Source organism: Microplitis mediator, chromosome 10 (genome assembly GCF_029852145.1).
Source record: "Microplitis mediator isolate UGA2020A chromosome 10, iyMicMedi2.1, whole genome shotgun sequence".
Taxonomy (NCBI): Eukaryota; Metazoa; Arthropoda; class Insecta; order Hymenoptera; family Braconidae; genus Microplitis; species Microplitis mediator.
Genome location: NC_079978.1, coordinates 162,190 through 188,350, shown reverse-complemented (window position 1 = coordinate 188,350; position 26,161 = coordinate 162,190). Strand labels below are relative to the sequence as shown.

At 30.0% G+C, this 26,161-nt stretch overlaps 1 protein-coding gene and 1 long non-coding RNA gene across 2 annotated transcripts; one reads left to right on the top strand and one right to left on the bottom strand.

Moving 5' to 3' along the window:
• The first annotated feature begins 3,024 nt into the window (after window positions 1-3,024).
• LOC130675962 (lateral signaling target protein 2 homolog) lies at window positions 3,025-24,780 on the top strand. Its single transcript, XM_057481896.1, has 2 exons — window positions 3,025-4,911; window positions 24,140-24,780. The coding sequence occupies exons 1-2, from the start codon at window positions 3,687-3,689 to the stop codon at window positions 24,502-24,504; spliced, it is 1,590 nt and encodes a 529-aa protein (XP_057337879.1). The 5' UTR covers window positions 3,025-3,686; the 3' UTR covers window positions 24,505-24,780.
• Window positions 8,571-9,944, bottom strand: LOC130675963 (uncharacterized). The gene is made up of 2 exons (XR_008991362.1): window positions 9,306-9,944; window positions 8,571-8,891 (listed from the first exon to the last, which is right to left on the bottom strand). It is a non-coding gene; the product is annotated as an uncharacterized LOC130675963 (long non-coding RNA).
• Window positions 24,781-26,161: the final 1,381 nt, after the last annotated feature.

Here is a 26,161-nt window from a genome sequence, read left to right as displayed (position 1 = left end):
TATATCCATAAAGATGATGCTGACACGCACCGTTTTTTCAACAAAGTCAACCACAAAATATATACCTACTACAACTAATTTTCTAACGTTTTCTAGGAAAATATATATATCCATAAATAATGCTTGCACCTCTTGAGAGAAAACAATTATATCATCAGTGTGCTCATCATCATTATTAACACCCTTAAATATAAATTGATTTTCAATAAATGGGACCTCCAACGATGTGTTCATCCAGGTATTAAATGACAAGCTAATTTTATAAGATCCATTTGTCTTTATCGATATATTAATTAATATATTAAACTATAACATTATTTAATGCTTTTAATGTATTGTACTTAGTAAAAAAAAAAGCAAAAATTTTGCTAATCGGCCATTTGCGACAAAATAGTCATGGGTGATAAAATTTTCACGAGAGATTTCTCACGGAAAATACGAAAAATAGTAAAGTCAAAGCATAAATCGCGAGTAGCAGTTCCGCGTTCGGTTTAGAGGCGGGAAACCGTCTAGCCAATCAGAACGAACCAGAGGCGTGGTTATGTTGGAGAAAAGTTATTTTTGGTGGCGGTATACTGGAATACATATAGCTATAACTACATAGTGAACAGGGAATACTCGTTAACTTGTACACAACACAATGCAGACCTCATGTCCTATCATCATCATGAGTTAAAGAAACCCGATTTATAAGTTGTAGAGATGATGATCCAAGGTTTAAATAATGAATGCAGCAAAAAAAAACCGTCGAAATAAATAACTTATTTGCGAGTGAATCGTGTACATATTTCATATATACATATATGTACCTGGCGTACGTCAATTGACAACAAAGGGATGAAATCTCAGAATTGGCTGAAATGCGGTTGCACACACACCGCACATCCTCTCTTTTCAACATTGTTATCATGCATATCCGCCAACTTACTTGTATTGCTCTGCTTATACACTTACTTTTTTCAATTTTGTATGAGCGTATAGTTTTAAAATTGTGGTATCCATACTTGCGTTTTTCGAAATCCCGCCCCAGAAACGATAATCAGTGGTGCAGTAAGGCAGCTGCACTCCAAAATGCCCTTCATCCATTCATCATCGAGCATACAATGTATTACATTTTTTTTTATTACTCAAAACAAAATTTTTTCAATATTATACCATGGTATCGTCTCTATTATCATTATTATTATAAATTGAGCTTCAACTTATTTTTTTTCGTTCTATGATATCAATACATATATATGATTATATTAAAAAATTCAAGTAAATGAAAATTATTTTCTGATATTCGATAAAATTATTATTACAATTCTCTGTTAAAATACAATGTAATATTTTTTTGCAGTATTCACAAAATAGTAATAAATAAAATTTCGTTATTTTTATTAATGCTTTTTATTGTTTACTTGGTGCAAGATATATGTATATATGTATCTGACGTTAAAGTTTTATACACAGAAAAAAAGGATTTCTTGGCGCAAAAAATTTTTACTTAACCCAAGAAATTTTTTGTATTATAAAGTGAAAACAAAACTTTTCTTGGGGTAAGAAAAAATTTTCTCGGATCAAGAAAAAAATTTTTTAGGCGAGAAAAAAATTCTTGAGCCAAGAAAAATTTTTGTCTTCAATTCATAATACAAAATATTTCTTGCACCAAGAAATTCTTTTTTTCTGTGTAATAATAAAGATTTTTTTTAAATTGCAATAATAAAAATACTCGATTTAATGGAGTATATTTTACATATACATATATAGTAAGAAATACCTTTGCCAGTTGTAAAATCGCAATCAATATACTTATTTGGAGAAAATAAATAATTAAAAAACTTATGACTCTTTTTATACATAATATTTATTATTTATTTTTGAGATTCTTGGCTAAATTTACATTTTGGTAGGTGTAATAAATATATTTTTACCAGATATATATGTTGTCTTTTTGAACATAATGTCCAACGTGTTGTATATATATACGACACGCAATTTTTATTTTATAGGTATGTGTCTTGTCGTGCATTCATCTGCGATCATGCTCGAGAGGTTTATATGATCGAAGTTGATTTTGTTTTTTATCTTACACATAGAAACCTATAGTCTGTTGGCAGACCTGGTTAAATAATATCGGTGGACGATACATGCTAAATGCCGGCAACATCAAAGCATCAAAGCACACCGACGGAATCCGGTGGCCAAGGTATCATAATAATTTGCCGAGACTCGCGCCTCTTTGTATTAGGATAGTCGAGCCGCCGGCCTTAAAAAGACCATCACTCGTCTTCTCAGCCACTGCTAAATTGAAGCTAAAAGGACTCTAAAAACGTTTTACTGATCTCATATATCTATATATATATATATTTTCTTCTTTTCTTTTATATTCTTTCATTCAGGGTGTCTTCATTGTATGTCATGATGATGCTTGTTCTCTATTTTATGTTACAATCACGCATCTCTCCATCAGCTATTTTTCAAAATTACAAATCCAAATTATTTAACTTATCATGCAAGACCAATCATATCATTTCTACTGTATATCCCCAATAAATTTAAAATAAATTACATTAAAGATATGCCGCTTTAACATTTTTTTATTTTACCCGAAAAAAAAAAAAGTTAATACATGATATAATTTTGATTAAAGAAAAAAATAAATAAATAAAATGTATGAAGGGCAGCATTTAAGAGTGTATACATAGATGATGCGTCTCGAAGCGGCAGAACTTTGGATATTGATCGATTTCTTAGATGGGCAATCTCTTATATGTTATATGTATATATTTAAGACAGTAAGTATGTCTCGTAAAAATGCTATTGAACCAGCTATCAAGAGTAGTAGTAGTAGAAGAACAAGAACGTCATTTTCCCCGTCGGAGGTCGTATTAGCATCAGGGTTACCGGTAGGAGTAACCTAAAATAGTGACGCCCACGGGGAGGTTGAACCAACGTTCGCGAAACGTTTGATGTATGCCGACTAACCCCCCACCCCCCTTTCTCGCGTTTATACTGAGAGCTGGGGTAGGCGTAAGCACTCGACTGTAAGCGGTACCGGTTCAAACCGTTTTGAGTCACTCGCTTGAACTGGCGTGTGTGATACATCAACCGGCTTCTAACTGTTTTTTCGGATTTTCGTTTGTTATTAATAAACAAGTTTCATTTATTATTACAATAATATATAAGTGAAACACTTTATTTAACGGTATTATTTGTTTTATAAGTGATGTGTGGATAAGAAATTTATTGATTACGTAACGTGTGTGTATATTTGTGATATATGTAGTAATATTGATTACTTTTTACTGATAGTCTATAGCAAAAACATTATTTCGAGTATTTAATTATATTTTGTTGTTGTAAAAATAAATAAATTATTGTTTTTAAAGGCATTATATTATTAATAAATGAAATGCTTTATTATTATTTTTATTGTTATTATTATTATTTTAAGTAACATTGTGAATAATAATAATGGATCAATAAGTGGGAATATCATGAAATAAATGTAAAAACATGTCATTGTATAATTTTTTGGTGGTGTAGTTGATCTGTTAAATTAAAACTTATGAATAAACCTTTCGATCAATGTGATATATTTTGTTTTTAATAAAAAAAAAATTGTAGTATTAAATAAGAATAGACATATGATAACGCGGTAAAATTCGGAGCGACGGTAAACGCAACTTGAATGCACCTATATGACTCTTGTAAACGTGGATATATATCACCAGCCGGCGGGATTATTCGGAGTGAGCATGTGCACAACCGAAATGACCGAAGGCTACAGCATGTCACCATCAACAGCTTCGTCAAGTGGTGGTACTAATGCTGGATGCCTTGGATCACCAATTAACAGAATTACAACAACGTTAACAAGTTCACCAGGTAGAGCACGAGAACCTCGTGATGATAATGATGACGAGGATGAAATATCTGTTGGTTGTCCGAGTCCAATGCCCCTGGTGATGTCCGCCGGGACACCAATTAAGGATGAGCAAAATGAACGACTGACACCTTCTTCTGAGGAACAAAAATTTATCATCGCCAGTGAAAGATTATCATCGCCTAGGAATAGTTATATTGAGGATGATGAGAGGTATTTAAAAAAAGAGGATGAATATAGTGCAACTAATACAGCACTCGCCAGAAGGATATCATCGTCCTCGAGGCGGACAAGTTTCAAAGAAGAGGACGGTGATAATAATGGGGAGAGACCGGAAAATCCACCCGCCGATGACTATTTTAAACCACTAAAAAAACTTAAAATGGTCCAGCCTATTCAACCGTCTGATGACGATGAGGAGGAACGAGATACTAATGAACACGGTGTTAAATCTTTCAGTATTATTGACATACTGTCACATCGGCCAAAAGCTAAAATAGTAAGACCTTGGGATTCTACTGAATCATCAAATAATCACCACAGAAATCAACAATTACAAGAACACCAACAACAACAACAACAGCAACATCACCATCAACAGCCACAACATCTTCATCACCATCATCATCATCATCATGCATTGGCTCATTCTTCACCTAGAGATTTATCGCTGATGACCATGTCCCTTGCTTCCATGTCGAGTTCAATGAGTGAACCGCCATTAAGTAGTTCATCCTCATCGGGAAGAAGTTCTGTTTCTGATTCAGGCAGTCCTGATCCCCATGCTCATCATCATCATCACCATCATCATCACCAGCACCAGCATCATTCGTCGATGCACCATGGTCTACATCATCCCGGCATTCATCATCCTGGAATGCAGCATCAGCTCAAAAGGAAATCCAGTCATCAACAGCAGCAACATCAACAACCCAGTCAGAGTGGACATCATGGAAAACGTAATACTGGTCAGGGTAGTCCACTGGATGCGCTCTTCCAAATGACAAGCAAAACTTTTGACGCGGGTGAACATAGCCAAGGTAATAATAATACAACACTCTTTCTCTTATTTTGAATATATACATGCTTATTAGATATATATTTTCCATCGACAACAATATTTTTTATTATTTATTCATATAGTCTTTATTTAAATAATAAACATATCATACATATGTATGTTTAAAAACATTTAAATAATAATGGTGTAATACTTTTCACCATCAGTAACACTAACAACACTAACAACAATAACAACAATAACAACAACTCGTTAATACAGAGAGAATATTATTATATAGTAATGTGTATAGAGTGTAGAGTGTGGTGTGTGGGTCTTGGTGCATGTCGTAAGCGCTAAAGAGAGCCTGTCAGTTTAAAACATCATTCACTGTTTTACAATTTATGAAAACGCTAATTAAGTGTGATATAGTGGAAAATTATTGTGAGAGAGTTAGACCCCGAGAGAGAAATCATCTATCTCAATGTATATATAATATATAATATGATAATAATGAAAACGGCTTTTAGAGATTGTACACTAAAGATATAATACATCAAAGAGCATGTGATATATGCCAGGATTTTTATCATTTTTAACGTATATTATTATTTAATTATTAATTTATCCATTAGCTTGTTAACATTAACATATATTTGTATATTTAACAAATATGCGGATAAAAATAGTGGTGGTAAAGTGTTTCGGAAAATATTTTAACTTATCACTAAAACTTAAGATAACAAATTCTTGTTTATCTTGATCGTAAAATTGAATTTTAGTTAAAAATTTAAAATAATTGCGTTAAATACACAGTCGTGTTAGACGGGATTTAACAGATCCCACTCAAGAGTAAGACCTTAAGGCTTAAAGGATGGGATAATGATGCTCGTAAAACTTAATATTTTCGGCTCTTTCAAGCCTTCGTGCCTCTGTACATAATGTAACTCTTATGTATTTATATATATTTTTAAAAAAATAAGAAACTGAAGCATTATTTTCCACTCTATTTTATCTCTGCGGTAAACACAACTTTTTCGTATTACATTTAGGTATCTACCGTATTTTATATTTTCTAAAGCTCAACTACTTTACTCTTGTTGTTGTTGACCATATATATTATTCAACATTATTTACAGTGTTATATAAATGCTGAAAAGTTTTACTCGAGAAAAAATAAAATTCTTTTAAATTTTATTTAATTGACGTTACCATACTATGTACCTTTATACTAAAACATATTCGTGATTGATTTTATTATTATACATACAAACCAAGTTACATATTTATTTATATTTTTTTTCTTTTAAGTAATCGCGGTCGTAGTTCGTCAACTTTCACAATTGTAATATACAACAATAATTATTAAACTTGTATATTCTTTACTTTTATAACAAAACTAAATTAAATATTTATCTTAAGTTGTATATATGGATATTAATTATTCAAAAATAATAAGGCAATAAGTAATTATTCATAGATTAGTTTTATTATTATTATCATATTATATATATATATTTATAAAGAAAGGCAGCATAGTAATCCATAATCGACATTTAATAATATGTGTATCAATACAAAAATTAAGTATATGAAAAATTATAACCACTTGTGATTAATTCATATATACATAATTGATTATTTGCTATATTAACACTTTACATATGTATGGGAAAAAATACATATTACATATACTGAAAGCTATATCAGGTAATCTACAACTTGGCGGGAATATTTTATACTTATACAAATGTATTCGTATGATGAGTTAATTACAACGATTTATATATAACTGGTATATATATAATACATACATAGTCTTTATAAGACTCTGTTATTAACAGTGCATTGTACCCATATATTAAACTAATAATAAAAAACTATATACAACTATATATTTTTTATAAGAAACTAATAATAATTCAAAGTCGGACAAAAATAAATTAAAACACCCGAAAAATTGTACAAACGGTGAAATCATATAACGCGTAATATACATTATTGGAATAATTTATTACGTATACCTATAACATCACACATATGTTCCATTAACATATAGCGTGATATACATTCAACAGAAATGCGTATTTTTTACATTTTTTGCATTTTTTTTTTTACCTTTCGAGGGGATATATATTATAACGCCTAACGAAAATGTATACTCATATATATATATATCGACAAAAGAAAATTTGAGGGCTTCCGTACAAGTCTTGGTTCGACATTGCGTGAATAAGACGCGACGGCGTCTGCTGCAATGCACCATGAGGATCCGGTTCTTCACATTCTCATCAAGATTGCACAAGACACACCGTATGTAAAACGGAATATCAAACATACTGTCTTATACGAAAGAAAAAGAAATAAGTAATATACGGTTAAAAATAAAAAAACAAAGAAGAAGGTTCCTAAGAAATTGACAGAATTTAACAAAGAGATGATTTACTAAAAAGTTTTGGATATATGTACCTCGGCGTAATTAATCAATTGCGTGACAGAGTAATGCCGTACACCTTTTAGCATGATGAGTTATAAACATATGAAAAGAATTAAATCGCGTGTTTATTGTACCGTGATTTTAAAAACTCTCTTAATAAAATAAAAATAAATTTTATCTTTTACACAATGTTATATTCTATAAAAAAGTAATTGGCAAACTTTAGATAACATTCAGATAATTTGTCGTTTAAATAAATACTTATAAGTTATAATATATACATATATTACCTGAATTATATGCGGTAATAAGATGTATAAAATTAAAGAACAATATTGAAAAAAAAAAAAAAAATTATTGTATTCCTATTTTATATACTCTACAAAAGAATATAACTCATTTATTGTATGTATTTTTATTTTCGATTATGCCATATCGCATCAGTGCAATTGCAGTCGAATCAGCATCAATAATATTGAATCGAATCATGCGTAAAATATTATTCAATACGTGTTCGATTACTAGTATATAATAGTGGAGGGGGAATTGAGATTCAAATTAGATTAGGTAGCCAACCTGATGGCACACAGTAGCCTCACGTACTTGCAATTTACTTTTGATTACTATGCTCCCTATATCCTAATACCGCGTGTCTATATGTATACTAACGCGGCATAAGTCGGCATCAATCGGTCAATCGGTATCTTCTCTTCTTTGGTAATGATAATATTCACTTGAGAGAATACATCATAAAATATATTGCCCTGAGAATCAATTGATCATATTCCAACCGGTGCTGGATAAATACAATTTTACGATATTATACTAATATTCAATCACTGTCATACACGGAAAAAAAATTCACGGATTTTTTACGATTTAACTATCGTAATTTTCATTATATAGTATTGTAACGCTGGACTATAAGTTTTCAATAATAATTTTTACAATAGACTATCGTAATTTTTATTTTATAATTTATACTACTACCAGAAAGAAAAAATCAGATACTATAGAGTAAATTATACAAGTTGTGTTAACATAAATTCTAATACAACTATCGTAAAATGAATGAGTCGGTAATGTAGAATTTCTTTAAATATAAAATAATAATTAGAAGTCAATGGAGTAAAATATATTTTCTTAAAAAAGTAGAACTTATAATTAATAAAAAAGAAAAATTTATCATTTGGAATTTTTTTTTTTTTTTTAACAGTTAAATTGAGAAGGAAAATACAATCTCGAAATAAAAATAAAACATGTTGAAGTAGTAATAATAAAACATTTATTTAATATTTTTTCAAACATATTTTTTTGGTATATATAAAATTTATGAATAAATAACTCATTTATTTGTATTCAAAATACGCACATGTAGAAAATTAAAAAAACCATAGGTGCAATTTTTTCGAATACTTTTTTTCTATAATTTATCATTTTTAAAAAAATCCAAAAATTATTAGGCGTCTGCTAACTTCAGTATCATAAAGAAATGTTGAATGTCCATAATTTGAGGTTATTGAAATGTTTTACCTCTCGCAAAGCCGGGTAAAATTATTCATTGTCGACAAATGAAGATTATCCTGTAACAAAATTAGGAGAATTGAATTTATTAGAAAAAATAAATTTTCATTCATTTAGAATCATTTATCCTATGACCACAAAATACTACTAAATTGTTTATAAAAATAAACTTCTTGTCCAGATAAATGATTTTAAAACGAACGATATACATGATACTGAAGTTAGCAGATATCTAATAATTTTTGGATTTTTTTTTAGACGATAAATAATTAAAAAAAAAATATTTAAAAAAATTGCACCCATAGTTTTTTAAATTTTCTACATGTGTATTTTTTTAGTTTTTTTTTTTTTGTAATTTCTTTGGTGAAAAAAAAAATCCGAAAATTACTAATTATCTGCCAACTTCAGGATCATACGATATACCCACAGAATATTAAGTTTAATAAAAATTGAATAATAATAATTATACTTACACCACCAAATTATTATATTCCACAATCTATGTAGGTTTGTAATGACGAAAGTACAGTTTTTATTTTAAATTTCTTATTTACAATTGTCCGAAAAACGTCATGAATAATAACCTCTATTTCTGCACTACACTGTGGATAAAGATGAACTGATTTATAAATATATATAGTTGAACCACAAATAATACAGACAAAGTAGATGTCATCATTTGTATTTATATATATATATATACACTCATACAAGCATCACATCATGGTTTGTGACAACACTTGTCTTTCATACGTAAACGCTTCAGATGGCATATACTATACCATTTCAGAAAATTTACAATCCAACTATCGTAATTTTTGTAGCTTGTATTGTAAAAACATAGAGGCAGCACTGTAAATTAAAAGGAAGAATAAAAGAATAAATAGTATAATTAAATCTTATTTTTTATTCTTTTACTATTTACGATAGTAACATTGTAATATTTCTTATTGAATTGATTACAATAAACTCTTAATGAAATTACGATAGTGAATAGTAAAAAATCTTTTAAAAACTGTAAATTTTCGTATCATATATTTGAATGTTACAGATAATAAAAGTATAGTCCAGGATTACGATAGTAATATTGGAATTTTTCGTCGAATTTTTTTTCCGTGTATAATTAAACATATTTATTCATTATTCATTTTATCGCCATTACTTACTATTTTTAATTAATTTAAATTTTCGGTCGAAACGAAAAACAAAAAAAAAAATTTGAAAAACTAATTGCTGATGGAATTTATGAAAGCAGACACACGTTTCGCTTGGCATGCAACAAAAACTAACCACTTGAGTTTATTTTCCGGGTTCGTATATTTAATATATTAGATATTACAAGACTACTCGGTATTTATCTGAAAAACACTAAATGAAATAAGACAGAAAGAAACTTAACAAAATTGAGATAGAAAATAAGGCGGGTCTACTTGGGCACACTTCGGTCGAGATGTTGTGACATTCTACCGTCTAAACAAAACACCACTCGTAAACTTAACGTACTAGTGGCCTGAAAAAAATCGAAAAAAAAAAAATAAAGAAAAAAAAACGTTTTTACATGATACTACTAGGGTTTAGTGATGTAGAGACGACGAACTCCTGCTGTTTTCAAGTGACCCGTCTCAAACTTTTATTCGTATAGTACCATTCAACACAAACACACAGACACATGCCAATAAGACCCTTGTTATATTTATATATAGTTTCACTGAAAAGTGTCCCTAATATACTTAAAAGTAAAAACAATAATTGCTGCGTCAACTGCTAATAACAAAACCCATTAATAAAAATTTAAAAAAGAAACGTAAACTTTTTGTAATCATTGCATAAGTTTTGCGGGTGATAGTAATAATAATAATAATGATAATGGTTAAAAAAAAAACAATACATATAAAAGAGGAAATGCATTGACTATATAAGTACATTTCGAGGTGGTAGTGGTATATATCTATTGTGGGAAATAATTCTCAATTAGTTGTAAATCGCAGCAGAGCTCACTAAGTCGTATTTATGTCGGGTAACACGGATCGTCGGATTTATATTGGATAGTGAAAGAAGATTTATAGGAGCAATCGGTCTCACTTTGTCCACGATCGCTCTACTGTGCCTGTATAAATGTATGTGTGTTGTTCTTTTTCACTCTTTCTTACGTGTAACTTGGCATTAATACCTCTCTCAATGACGATACGATACGATACGATGAGGAGTATCATCATTGGCGGTGGCAGCAACAGAGACAACCAACGACCACAGGCAGTTTCAAATAACTCCCGTGTAGTGCATAACGAAAAGAGAATGACAATATTTTATTTTATTCTTTTATTCGATGCCAATAAGTAATCAAGACCAATCATTAAGGGCCACCCTCCAAGACAAATAGAAATAAATTTGATGCGGATTATTTAGAAATAGCTCTCTTGGCGGTCGTCGTCAATCTCCTCGTCCTTATTTATTGCTACAAATGTTAAATAATCTAATCACCTACTTTATTTTTATTTATCTAAATTTTATTATTTTTTTTTCATCCAGTACAATTATAATTGATATAATTTATTAAAAATTACTAATAAATAAAACAATTTCTTGAATATTGACTAAGTAATGACAATACGATTAAACATAAATTTCAATAAGTCGGTTGTAGTCAAAGAAGAACGATTCTACTACTCCTTTGTTATATGGAAATCAACAATAATATATATGTATATTAAGTAGTATAGACCACACTATGAGCGCTTATATAAATATATATATACTTGTACTGGCTGAGCTTTATGATGGTGCTAATTGCTGACAGTAAAAGAAAAACTCTTAAAGCATATAAATATAATATGTGTACAATATGTGTGCAAGTGTGTTGGGTTGGTTAGTGAGTAACGTCACAACGTGTGCGTGTTAACAAAAATGAAGACACTTGTAATACTTTTTTTGTTTACCACCAGCATATTCACACATTTGTATATTTTCTATATACCTGCTGTATATATTACATTAGTATGTGTATATATTACTGTAAAGAAACAGGTGAATTTCTCATGTTGGAGGTTTGACGGTCTACAAGCAAGCGCTTTGCCGCGATCATCAACACTGAAATTTTAATCATCATTATAATAAAAATATGCTAATAATATTTATTAGAATATTTAAATCCATATAATTTTATTTAAAAGCACCATAAAACAACATTATTATATTATCTTCATTGAACAAACATTTTTTTTTTATTTTTATTCAAATAAATTTTATCTTCAATAATGATACAATATCCTAACTGTAGTTTTATTTTTTTTATCTTGATGATTTTAATTAAACGGAATATATGTACACAAATTTATCGTTTGTCTATACGTCATGATTATTCGCCAATAGCATTAATATAATTTATGATAAATTCGCGAGCATAATTAGTCAATTAACCTGTTCGACGAAGCTATAAGAGGAGTATTTGATTTTGTTAATATAAGACTAATTGCGACCGGGCTCTCGGGACTCGGGACTCATAATTGGAATGAATTGAGGGAAGTAGCTTTTTCATTGTCCAAGATGTTATATAAAGACTCTGAAAATTACCGATGAATAAGAAACGTGACAAATAAAAAATGATAAATATCCCAGTAAAGAGACAACATGACAATGAAATAAAGAAAAAAAATAACTAGAGTGAGAGTAGAACGAGCGGCGGACGCGACTGATTGTGAGTGAAAGAGGCCCGTGCCAAGTCCGGCTTGGGCGGCTTGGCTGATGGCTTGATGGCTCTGATGGCTCTGATGGCTGCTGCATCATCATGTTGTGTTGAACACAGTGGAGCAGATGAGAGCAGGCTGGTTAACCCGCGTCGTTAACTCAACCTCTCAAGTTTCCCTTCTCTTTAGTTTATCTGTAATATAATTTCAAAATAATTCTCGCGGTAAACGACCAGTTATTCTCTAATATTTCTTTCTTTCTTTCTTTATAACCATTATCAACTATAGATATTTTCAATAATTCAGTAATATATAGACGTATAGAGAAATAAATAATGATAATAATTTTACTAATGAGAAAATCAGAGTTTAAGCCACAGGGTTAACGAGCTTTGCTCACCATAATTTAGTTCTATACACATATATACATATATGTATATAAATATTGTTGTATTAAATTTATGTAACGAGAGATATAAAGCCATCAGTAGTAAGGGGTATGTGCAGATCAGATTTCACCCTATCTCCAATAAGACCAAACAACACACGCTGTATAGACTCGTGGTGTAGGGTGTAGAGTACCTTGCCGATAATAGGATGCTGATGCAAATAGGTTATGTAGATATATATAGCAGTATCAGTAATATCGAAAAGCCGCCGCTTTAACTTAAAATGTAAGAGAAAGACGGAAGGGTAGTTTGTAGTAAAGCTCAATTCGGTATACAACTATATACAGTGCATACACGATACTCATTATAACAAAACCACCGTGCAGTATATGCATATAGTTATATATATATATATTCGTATATACTTAAGTAACCAACCAGAAAGTATACATCTATATATATATACTATATTATGTGCCGCATCTATAAATCCGATCGTTAGTTACCCTTGGCGTGTTCTTTCGATATTCATTTTCAAATTATATAGGTATACATAAACTCTTGGCTGCTGTATAACTATTATACATAGACATTTTTTTTTTTTATTAAATACATACGATATTATATTAGATGATGTATATAAGTTTGAATATTATCAATGCAGCTGTTAATACGATATAGATTCTTGATCTTCAATGACCACCAGCAGCAGCAGCAGCAGCATAAAATAGTTAATAAATAGAAGGCTCTCTCCAAAGAAGTAGGTATATGACACGACACTCTGGTCGTACTTAAAAGATTTACGTTTCTCAAATGGTTATGGTGTCTAACGCCATTAATCCTGGTGTCGAAATCAACCAAAGACTTCCGGCTTATTCGTTAACGTGACAACGCAAGCCAACTACTTGAGTAACACGGAACGGGTCATATACTCTGTTACTAACTTGACAACCTATCACTACTATATATAATATATATGAATATCGATCCAGTTTGACTCTCTATACTAAGCTGTTGCTGCTGCTACTGTTGCACCGAACACTTTAATATATACATGTATATATATTTCATTATACACAATAACCAGTAGTATACACACAACGGCAAGTATTAGCTTAACTTAGATGGTGTGTTATTTTATTTATATTCATACATAAGACAGGAACAACTTGTGGTGTTTTTAATCGTATAGCTAGTTCGTGGGTAAAAGACCTGCGCGTGTAAAATGAGTATCACTACCCCATAGCTCTGAGCAGTTGATACACGACATATTATCAAGGTCTCTTGCTCACTATACACTATATACTCTACTCTAACGTAAAGCCAGGAATGCCAGGGCAAATCGGTCGGAAAATGGGAAAACGCGGTGAGCGAGTCGGTGACAAATGATAAACGCCAGAACACCCAGCAAGACTTTACGACGTCGACGATGAGCTGCCTTTGTAGTGGTAGTAGTATAAAATGTGTATATACACAAGCTGATTTACTGATGCTCGACGATGAAAACGACGAGAACGACCAGAGATAGGAGTGAGCTGCTCAACCATCAGTATATGGGGGAGTAAGAACGTGGTATATATATCTATACATACATACCCGCTAATACCAAAAGCACGAAGAATAACTTTTAAACAGCCAAACTTTAAATTGGATAGATGAGACAGAGAATTGAAATTTTCACTACTTTTTATCCTTTTTATCTAAAATCCACTCAATTTGTCCCAATAACCATCATCATGACATATATCATTTTATTTTTTATTTTCCTTCCCATCATTATCATCACTGTCAATCCTTTTTCAAGTGACAATAGATAACATTTAATATATACATTTTTTTTTCGGTTACCATTACGGGATTTTTTTAATTTTTCACGCTACGACTATGATAATTATTTTTCCACATCAATTGATTTAATCGCATCATTTAATCGAGCATTATATCCGTTAAATAAAAAATTCTTATTCCGTTTACCACCCTTCTTTTCGATTATATGTGTTATGCATACACTCACCCTAAACATTGTCGTGGATATATATATGTATAAATGAGCATAAGAAAGAGCTGTAAATATATCGACATAGCTAGAATTTTATTTACTTTGCGCGAATAGAAAATCATGATATATAAAATTAAAGGTGGTGGTAATAGCGGTGAAGGGAGAAATGGAATATGCGGAAGCCAACTACTCCAACACACGTCAAGGTCTTCATAAATTGGTCCATTTATTTTATGGACTTTCCCGCGTCCATGCACGACATTGTTGTCCTCCTGTTTGTATTTTCTCAGTTTATCATTCTACGAAAGACTAATAGAGGGTCGCGAGGGTAGCAGATATATATTTATATATAAAGTTAAAGACGTATAGGTGAGAGAGACAACAACAACAAAAAATACGAATTTATTGTAAAATCCCGCGCTCATACGTACATATACCATCCACCTTTTCAGCAGCATTTTGCTATCTATTTTTCTTGCGTGTTACTGAGTTGAGACTACTCGTTTATCGACCGCGAAACTACTGCTATAACTTGTGCATCTATATGTTGACTATATAAACGCAATAAAACGGAAAATTGCTAAATTCTCAAGAAATAATTAAACACAACATCATCTCTATTATTATTTTTATTGAGTTTTTTAAAGCTTTAAAGACCCATTATTATATTTATTCATTTATAATATCTTTATTTTTTACTCTATTACTATTAATAATATTATTTTTTTCTTTCCCCTCTACATAATCTTAGGACCTATCGCACTATGAATTGTACTTTTAGCCAAAGATTGATATGCCAGTATACAAAAGTGTACAAATTGTTTTTGTCACCCTAAAATCACGCCCCATTGTCAAGAGTCACACATATACACTATTATATTATATATTGTATGATCACCCAGTAGGGGATAATAGATATTATCCAAGGGTGTAAAGTACCAAGCAAGGAACATAGGTTTTAGGATCTATTATCATCATCTGAAATGATTCGTTGGCTCTCTTGCTTTACAATCGATTTACTTTTCAATCTGCTACTTGGTATTCCCTACATCTCTTCCGCTAAAATCATGTCGGGTTATGTTTTCAATAAACACCTGCAGCCTTAAACAAATTAACATTCATAGTCTTATTATTGTTATTTTTATATATAATATAATTACTGTTTGAAATTATTGTTAAATATACATGATGGGTCATTTTTCTGTCATTAAGATAAATACATTTTCAACATACGTGATAAATAAGTACCTACTGTACACGATATATCCTATTATAATATATATTGTATATAAAATAAAAGTAAATAAGAAAGTGTTCTGCATTGAATCATAAGCGACAGTCCTCGGAGCGGTACTTTTGAACTATACTTATCTTTTGTATGCCATCTGGTTAGTATTTTCAAGTACTATAATTATAATTAACTATTTTTTGTTCAACTGTGTAAAGAGATATAAATACCGCATGACATATTAGTATATCATCCCGTCCAAATAATACGTATCGGCTTATTGTTATTATTTTATTTATCTATTGTTATTCATAATTTTACAATTCAGTATTATATATACATATATACACACAAAAAAAAAATTCTCGACTGAAGGTAAATATTCTTAATTCAAGAAAATTTTTTTGGAGACCTAAATTTTCTCAGATAAAGTATAAATCTTCTCCAACCAAGACGAATTCTCTTGGCTCAAGAAAATCTTGACTTGGTTCCCGAAAACGTTTGTCTTCAAAAATATTTTCTTGACTCAAGATATCTGTTTTTTCTGTGTATAATAAATATTTTAACATAATGAGGCTCGAGACTACAACATAAATTGAACGTCAAGTTTGACAGAATCAACAGCAATTATTATAGTTTTATTAAAAGGAAAAATAATAGAGAAAGCAAGGTAGATGCAGCTTGTAATATATTATAATATACTCCTGTAGCAGACAAATAACCAGGAGCACGCGTAAATACACGCGTGATATGCGTACGACGTTTCGCGACTATTCCAACTAACATTCCTTGCAAGCCCGCTGGAATTAAACTGTTCGCCACATTCTCTAACCTGACGAGAGATTTGTAATCTGAAATTCTGTCGCTCCCTTACAAACTTAAATAAAAATATGTTGCCGCGAATAATACAAAAAATAAATAAATTAAATACACAAAAATTAATCATCATATAAATAAAAACATGCAATGAATATTATTCTTTCATCAAATATAAACAATGTAACAAACAAAAAAATTTTATACTACTAAATTTACTAATTCATCATTATCATGAAAAAAATAAAAAAATAAAATAAAATTAGACGCGGGTGTGATGAGTATATATAGGGTGTTCAGTCATTTGGAAATTGACACCTGATATTGTTTCTTAATCGATGATGAGCGCATCTCCCTCGGAAGATTATTCAATTCGTTTCAGAGAAAGTTATAAACACACACACATTTAAAAGTCACCCTACGTAAAAAAAAAAAATTTTTATTTTTATAATAACATACAGTTAATATCGACAACTTAAGATATCTGCATGCACTTTTTATTTTATCATATGATATTTATTTCACGTTTTTAAAACTATAAAGCTCAGCATCTAATTAACTGGTGTACACGAATTAATTATATAACAAAATGAGTTTTTTGAATGCTCAATCATGTGATAAGTTGTTTCAGCCGCGTTTATAGTTCCCTTATTTTTCTATTTGTCATGGATTTTCTCTCATCCTCTACATCTGCGCTATACCAACTATATTACAACTATACTAATTTCAATTATATGCGCGACTACAGATTAATCTTGCGGAAGACCGGGAATTATTTCGTCATGCTTGAATCACAGGTGGCAACAATACGTATTAGCAGCTCAATCATTTGTTATACTATTATTATTTTTTTTTTTTTTTTTTTTTTTTTTTTTTTTTATTAATTCTCTTTACACTTACACTTTACCTACTTTACACTCAGTAGTATTTTAAATGTACAGACAATAAAATACAGAAAAAAAATGATATAAAATAGAAGCTACCATCGACCAAGTGACACCGAATAGTCCATCACACATTTGGTATATATATTGTATAAGATATATAGAAGTGCTAGAATATTGTGTCTATAACACATAAGGCGAAAGTAATTCACTGTTAATTATCTCTCATGGCCATTAAGTTTTCCTTGGGTAAAAACTAAAATTTATATACATATATATAATATCTATAAATACTGAAAAATTATTAGTGTCAAGTTATTGGATAGCAGCACTGGCAGCAGGGCTTAGCCAATTGGTTGGTTACTATTATACGTTAATAGAGCCTTAGAAATAACGTAGACATATAAAATGAACAATGCCAGGTGTTATCATAGTTTTAAATTTTCTATTACTTTTCAGTGATGCATATTATTGTATATAGTATGGCTCTAGATATACAATAATAATCCACAGCTTTTATATCGTACTTAATGCACTTTGTAAAATAGACTAACAGACGAACAAACTAACTGTTGGCATTAAATCTATATCCCATCCACTTTTATACATCCATATATACACATCAAAGTTAAATTCTCTCACAAATACCTGTAGAAAATACAATAAGTGTGAAAATAGTATAGTAGGATACATATAGATGCGCAATCAAACGTTAAATTATGTCGTTTTTTGTTAGTACATAGCCAAACTTTATACACTCTGTTAAAGAAATACACGCATCAGCTATATTTATATTTAAACTTTTAACTAATATTATATTTAATAAATCAAAGTTATAATTTTGATAATTAATTTCCATCATCATTTAAATACTTAATATGATTTGACAAAGTTTTAAGTGATGATTGTTATTTGTTGGCATATACTAATCACACTAGTCTATTATCGTGTGTATCTTTAGCTAGCAGTCTCATCACTGTTATTTTTTATCTCATTTAACCACGTCATGATGATTATGAGTACGAAGAAGAGACAAAAATAAAGGGAAGAAAAAAAAGTAGATGATGATGAGACTCAACGCGATTTGTAAACGAGAACATATCATATATATATACATAAATAATAAACATGAATAAGAAACAAGGGTGATGAGGAAAAGACAAAGTTATGAGAGAAAATATGTATACATATATATGTGTTGTACGTGATGAGGAATACACATATATATTATAGGGATAAAAAATCTGAGTAGAGAGTTGGTGGGTTTATTTTATTGTTTATTTTTTTTTAAACTGAAAAACATGATCCTCAAAGAGCAATTGAGCGTCTGTAACTGCTGTAACTGCTGTAATGAGTAAAAGGAAATAAGCACAAGACTTAGTTGCAGTACAAAACGTCGCTCATTTAAAGCACAAATTGGTACACATGTAGCGCGGCTCTGATGTACACGCACATATGCATACATATGTCAGTAACTATTTAAATAAGTCTATCTATGCTGTTTCCAGTAAGTAGAGAGAGAGTAAGAGAGAGAAAATAAAAAAAATTAAATAAGAAAATGTGTAGTAACAGCTTGCGTTAATTCGTATATATCTTATATCGTAATACTAATCACTAATTTTAAAATATTAGGTTTTACAAGAGAATCTTTTGTTTAGAGATTTAGTTAAATAAGGGTCTGAAATGATGATGGGCGGCGCAGCAGCTACACAGGTGCATTTATTTTACCTTTCAATATTCTTAAACTTATCCCCTAGTTTTACAATAGTCTATATAATTTTTACCATAATTTTTTATTATCTCCTCAACAATATCGATACTTATGACACCTTTTATTTTTTCTTTACACCAGTCACTAGGTGTTAAAGCAGTAGCCTTGTCATTAGCTCCCGCTGATCTATATATTTCACCAGTATAGTTTCAGTTTTCGTTGAGTCACGTCACTCATTTTTTTTTTTTTTTTTTTTTTCTCTTATCTTAATCTAATAAATATATTAGCTTTTTACACCAAAAGACATAGTTTAATTTTAAAATTAGGATATCAAATAATGTCTATTTATTAGTGGTGTAGAATTGAATTTTAAATGAAAAGAGATTAAAAAAATAAATTACCACACTGATGTGATTCCGGGTGGTATATAAATATATATAAATATCTGACATTACTTGTGGACAACCAGCTCAGTTACCCTCAACTGGTGAGTATACTATTGAACGTGTGATACAACGAATGAGGCGGTGAGAAAAATGTGTCTAATAAATTTAAACTGAAAAAAATAAAAAGACAAAAGGGTACATAAATCCAAATTATTTTTTTTTATACTATGACTAAAAAATAATTACAATATATATATATGTATGTGTCTTTTTGTCTTATCTCTGCTTTCAATCCATTTATATTATCATTTTGATAATTAAACTAAATAAACGGCAGGCACGTGGGTTATCCCATTAGCCACTGATGAAATGAAACCCGCAGTCTGACCTAATGATAGTATTTTATTTACGTAATTCACTTATAGAGTAAAAGTAAAAATTCAATGTTTATAACTAAAGTGAGGTTATTAAAATAATGAATTTAAAGTGTGAATGAATATATTTCTGTCAGGTGGCATCCAGGTATTTGGGAAAATCCATTTGAATTATGTGGGTATTCACACAATGTTGAGCATAACAGAGCTGTAAGTTATAAGTAAGCGTCAAAGACCACCCATTTGAGTGTTACCTGGTCGTAGTAATCGTCTTGATATTTTTCATCAACCTTTAATATATATTTGTATCCAGTTGGTGTACATACGTATATGTGTTGATTTTGGTTGCTGAGCCGGTACGGGTACGAGTATATGTATATATGGGTATGTGAAGACGATGGTGGTATCTCACTTGGTACGAAGAGCCAGGTGGTACTCCAACTTCTTTCTGGCGTGTCACGGCAACTCTTAATGAAGACGAATCTTGTTCGAAATGGCCGCCAAATCCGCTTCCTGCCTCTCGCCCCAGTTTAATTCAATTCACCGTACCGATAAGAATAACTTGTATTTATCTCTGACATTTTGTTAACTTTTTTTTTATTCACAACACACTATATATACTGATTTAATACAATTAACATATTTCAATTTATTTATTTTTTTAACTCTGGTGGTCTTTGAACTTTTATTAATATACACATACACATAAATTCATATATTTATGTGCTCAAATATGATAATTTATTTATAAAATCATAATATGTCAAATGATGACTGTTTTTTTTTTCTAAAATCTTTTGTAGTAAAGTGTAAAATGTAAATTTAAACTTATAACACTATATAATACTGTGAAGGTATTTACACTATTGTATACATCATATATTCAGTATTGGTATTTTATTTATGTATATATATGAGTATGATGCATCAAAGACACATCATATAACGTATATGCAAGCTCTGCAATAAAGATATCGACCAAGGGTTAGACACTTTACTATGTATTTAACAAGGTAAAAAATGAACGGGGTAGATGAATTCCATATTGTAATAGTAACAGTAAACACACGAGTAATTGTAATCCAAAATAATATTAAAATACTTATATATAATTTTTTATAAGTAAATTAGGCAGACAATGTATTTGATTAAAAGTTGTGAAAATAATATTATAGTATATATAATAGAATAATACGCATAAAGAAGTACAATCGTCGTCTGGCGCAAATCATGACGATAAATCTCTGCCGTGGTATGCCCGCAAGGCTAAACGACTAAATAAGTGTTCCAATTTCAAAATTACCCGCTAAACGATTTGTGGCCCGGCAGAAAATATATCGTTGACATGTGGGCAATCCCGTTTGTTGATTCCGCAGTTTAAATAAGTTTAAATAAGTAGGGGACATGTCTCTTGTCTCTCGGGATTGGTATATTATATGAAGCTGCTAGCTATATAGCTATATAGCACACACCATAACATCACACCAGCATCAACCATGCACCGGGGTATATATATATATATATATATATATATCATATCAAACATCACCAGAGTCGACGAGACAAATGGATGTCTTGGTTTCTTTTAAGTGACACTACAGGAAGAACTTTACTGACGGATATATTTTTTTTTCATACACATAGATACATATCTTCTCTGATGATAATGATGATGTTTAATTTAAAGCTGTTAGAGTGTGTAGCTCTTTTTATCTTCATATTACCAATAACATCCCTACCTGAATAATATAATGTAGATATGACTATAATAATAATATACATTTAATTATTTTTACAGTTGTCACTATATTGTTTAAAGCCACCTATTAATATTATATATATAGATAATATGAATACGAAAAACGTAGTTTAGTTACTGTTCAAGATATGCATCAGCGATGAGAGCTAGTCTTTAATATCAGTCCGTTACTTTTAATATATGTATATATATATATATAAAAGTTATGGGCGATTATATTTTTTCTTGTGGTCGCGCGCTATTGAGCGATTACAAGAGTTCAAAAGACCGAAGAAAACTAACGAGAAATCCGTTAGTAAATTAGTATATATTTTTTTTTTCAATAGATATTATATATATTCTGCTATTGTTTCTCATACCCGTTATTATGTTTTTATATTATGCATTTGTAATAATGATATAACAAGCTGATTGATAATAAAAAAAAAAAATGAGTGATAGTATAAATGGGCATATTGGAATAAAAATATGCATCGTCCCGTATATTTATATATTTTAACAAAATAAGACAAAATTTTTATTCGAAATATGATAAATTTTTTTTTTTAATATTACGGTGTACAGTAATATTAAAAAAAATCAATATTTTATGGAATGATGAGTATTAATGTGATGAACAGAAGATTAACAAGTGTGGCTGAAATATAAGAGAAAAGAAAAGAGTATAGTGATGCGCAGAGAGCGGTAAATTTGTGAACATCAAACGAATTAAATCTCGACAGAGAGTCGACCGCAGAAACTAATATCTCAGCGGCTCTCTGTCTCATCTCACCTCCTCATTCTTACTTTATATTAAGAGGAAACTCTTAATACAGTCTGGTGTCCTGCTGTATTCTGTATACTGATGGGCATTGCTCTATTCTGTATTTCTTATAATCAACGTCATAGTAGCTAATAAGTCGCGTAGTTAAATCCCCTAGTTGTATTATATAAAATAACACCATCAAAGTTAGAAGAAGAAAGAAAAAAAAAAAGAGTTCGTTCGACTCTTAATGTTTTCAGCTACTCCTTCTCTTTGCTCATTTTTATATATACCTGCTAATAGTTTATATCCAATACGAATTTTAGTAGGGTGGTACACGTTGGTGGTGACATTTTTCTGCTTACTCATTATAACCTCATTATCTGGTCATCATATCACTATGTAGTGATGATGATACACTACCATGCAGATCCGGCGAAAGTATGCATAAAAAACTACTAAAATCTGCTCATCAGTAAACCTTTCATTTTTTATTTTTTAAAATATCCCTTGATAGTTGTCTTTTATTAATTGTTTGATGTATACTATACAAAAAATGTGCTTTTTATAAAAAAAAAGGGGAGAAAATAAAATTCCCAGGACTACCGCTCTACATCGAATTAAATCATGTTTTAAAAATGTATAAAAGAAATTTTAAAAAAACAAGGAATAAACTAGTTTAAGACGAGGCTGCGTCATCATTGGGATTTGTATTTATTATCATTATGATGATGATGACGATGATGATGATGATGATGATGAGAGAGAGAGAGAGAAAGAGAAAGGTTGTTTTTGTGGGACATTAGCTTAATGTTAGATTGAATTTTTGGAGAGGATTGTACGCGAGTTGCGCAGGTGTGACCGATGGCGGTGGCCTTTGATCCACCAGCACCAACGACGCGGCTTTATACTTTGTCCAGAGAATACTCTTTGCCTAACTCCGCGATCGTACGTTTTCTACACTCTTTCTCGCGGCTCTGACCTTCCGTATTCTCAACTCCATCAAGAGTTGTTGCATACCGATCATCATCATCATCACTGTTGCAATAATGTATAAACGTACCATAAACACCCATAATTTTTTTTTTTTATTCATCTATTTGTAACAATCGTTTTGCGAATATTTTAACAAACTGACAGAACAATAATATCCATATCTTAATTTTCATGTTGTCTGTGATGGAATAAAAACGTTAAGATGATTTTTACTGCGAATAAAAAAAAACCGTCAGAAATTCTAATAATATTACATAATTTATTATATATTTATAATAGTAAAACTGATCACTTAACAATATATCCATTTGATTTATTTATTTCGTTTGTATAATTTCAGAGCAAGCAAATCATTTGAATCTGTTCAATAATCGTCAGCAGCCGAAAAAGAAACGTAAAAGTCGGACTGCCTTTACAAATCAACAGATATTTGAACTGGAAAAACGTTTTCTCTATCAAAAGTACTTGAGTCCGGCGGATCGAGATGAGATTGCAGCTCAATTGGGTTTAAGCAACGCACAGGTGATAACGTGGTTCCAAAACAGAAGAGCAAAGCTCAAAAGAGATTTAGAAGAATTAAAAAAAGATGTACAAACGGTTAATCCTCTTCTTGTGGCTCAACATAAAACTTTTCTCGAGAATGCACAAGACCTTGGAATTTTAAAGAAGAGACCATTACCTAGTTCCATGGACGATAAGTCATAGAAATATATATATATATATTTCCAATGAGATACTTAATCTTACTATTGTGTATGACAGACACGGTGATTTTTTTTTTTTCCTTCTTTCCGATAAATCATATTATCGTTGTATATTCAATTGCGCGCGTTGATAACGAACAAAATAATCATATTCCCTTTAACGAGAACAAAGTCTATAATAATTTTATTATGTATATTTAAAATAGTCACGTTAACTCTTTCTCTCTCTTTTTTTTCTCAACATGTGACTCTCTTTTTTTTTTTTTTTTTAATCAACTGTATCATATTGTATTTATTGCAGAAATTTAAGAAAGTTCATAATACTTAAATAAAATAATATTAATAATAATAGTAATAATAATAATAATAATAATAATAATAATAATAATAGTAAATTATTAGCTTTCATATATTATAAATTATAACGTATATATTTAATACGAATAATATTAATAATAATGTATATTACTTGATATTATTGTATATTGAGTAGTTTTTTGTCCCATTCGTGCGACAACATTTAAAAATTTATGTATATATATTGTAAATATATAAGTCACAAAAAGTATGATGTTTAGTTAAAAACAAAATAAAAAAATTTTTTTAAAATACAACAACAAAAAAAAAAGTATTGTACGATAAAAATGAATTCTATACTTTCATTGTTCAGTAGACACAGAGTAAGATTGGTTTATATATATAGATAGATATCGAATGATGAAACTGACAAGTGATTGTAAATGAGTTAGTTCAAAAATTATAAATAATATTTGGAATCTATCAAGATATGGGACATTGCAATATATCCTATTAATTATTATTAGATTTAATTAGGAAAGCTTTATTAATTTTTTTATAATAAAGTATTTGGAAGGTTCGATTAATTTAATGACAAAAATAAAGTTAAATAATGATAAGAAGCGTTTATGTAATGATGCGACGCTTCGTCCAAGAAGATAATTATATACTTATATACTACTTTTGTAGTATATATATATTTATATATAGGCTGAGGACATAGAGACTTATTTAGATGTGTATAGTGATTTAAAATAAATGGTGATATTATTAAAAAAAAAAAAAAAAAACAAAACAATAACAACCAAGTCTTTTATATGTTTATTTATTTTATTTTTTAATTATTATCTAATGTAGATAATAGATTATTTTCCAAAGGAAATATTAGTTGCCTACAAAGATTTAGTGAATGAATTTTCCCTGAATAATTAAAGTTGTTTTTGACTCGTTAGTTTACTATATACCTAGTATAGTTATGAGATCTGGATAATGTCATAACGAAATGTCAACACTGCTGACATAACATCCACCGGAAAGCCGTAACATGAATTCGCAAAACTTTTGTTGTATATTATATACTCACTAAGTAATTCAATATCTTTTCTATGTATACTATATATATATATTGTATATTAATTTACATTAATGAAAACCTTAAAAAAATGATTTATATTGAAACAATGAAATGAAATAATTATTTAAGGGTGTATTGAATATTTGTTAGTGATACAGTATATTTTAGATAATGACAAATGGTAGTTTTTAACCATCACTAAAACCGACGATGAGACCATATATGAAGCAGTAACCGAGGTAGCTTTGCCCGCCCTGTAATTCAGAGACCGCTGCATCCAAATAAA

What these genes read in the sequence shown, in the direction of transcription:
- LOC130675962 (XM_057481896.1), top strand. Translation starts at nt 3,687, where the DNA reads ATGACTCTTGTAAACGTGGATATATATCACCAGCCGGCGGGATTATTC. An exon ending in CGCGGGTGAACATAGCCAAG is followed by an intron (nt 4,912 to 24,139) that starts GTAATAATAATA and finishes GTATAATTTCAG; the next exon opens with AGCAAGCAAATCATTTGAAT.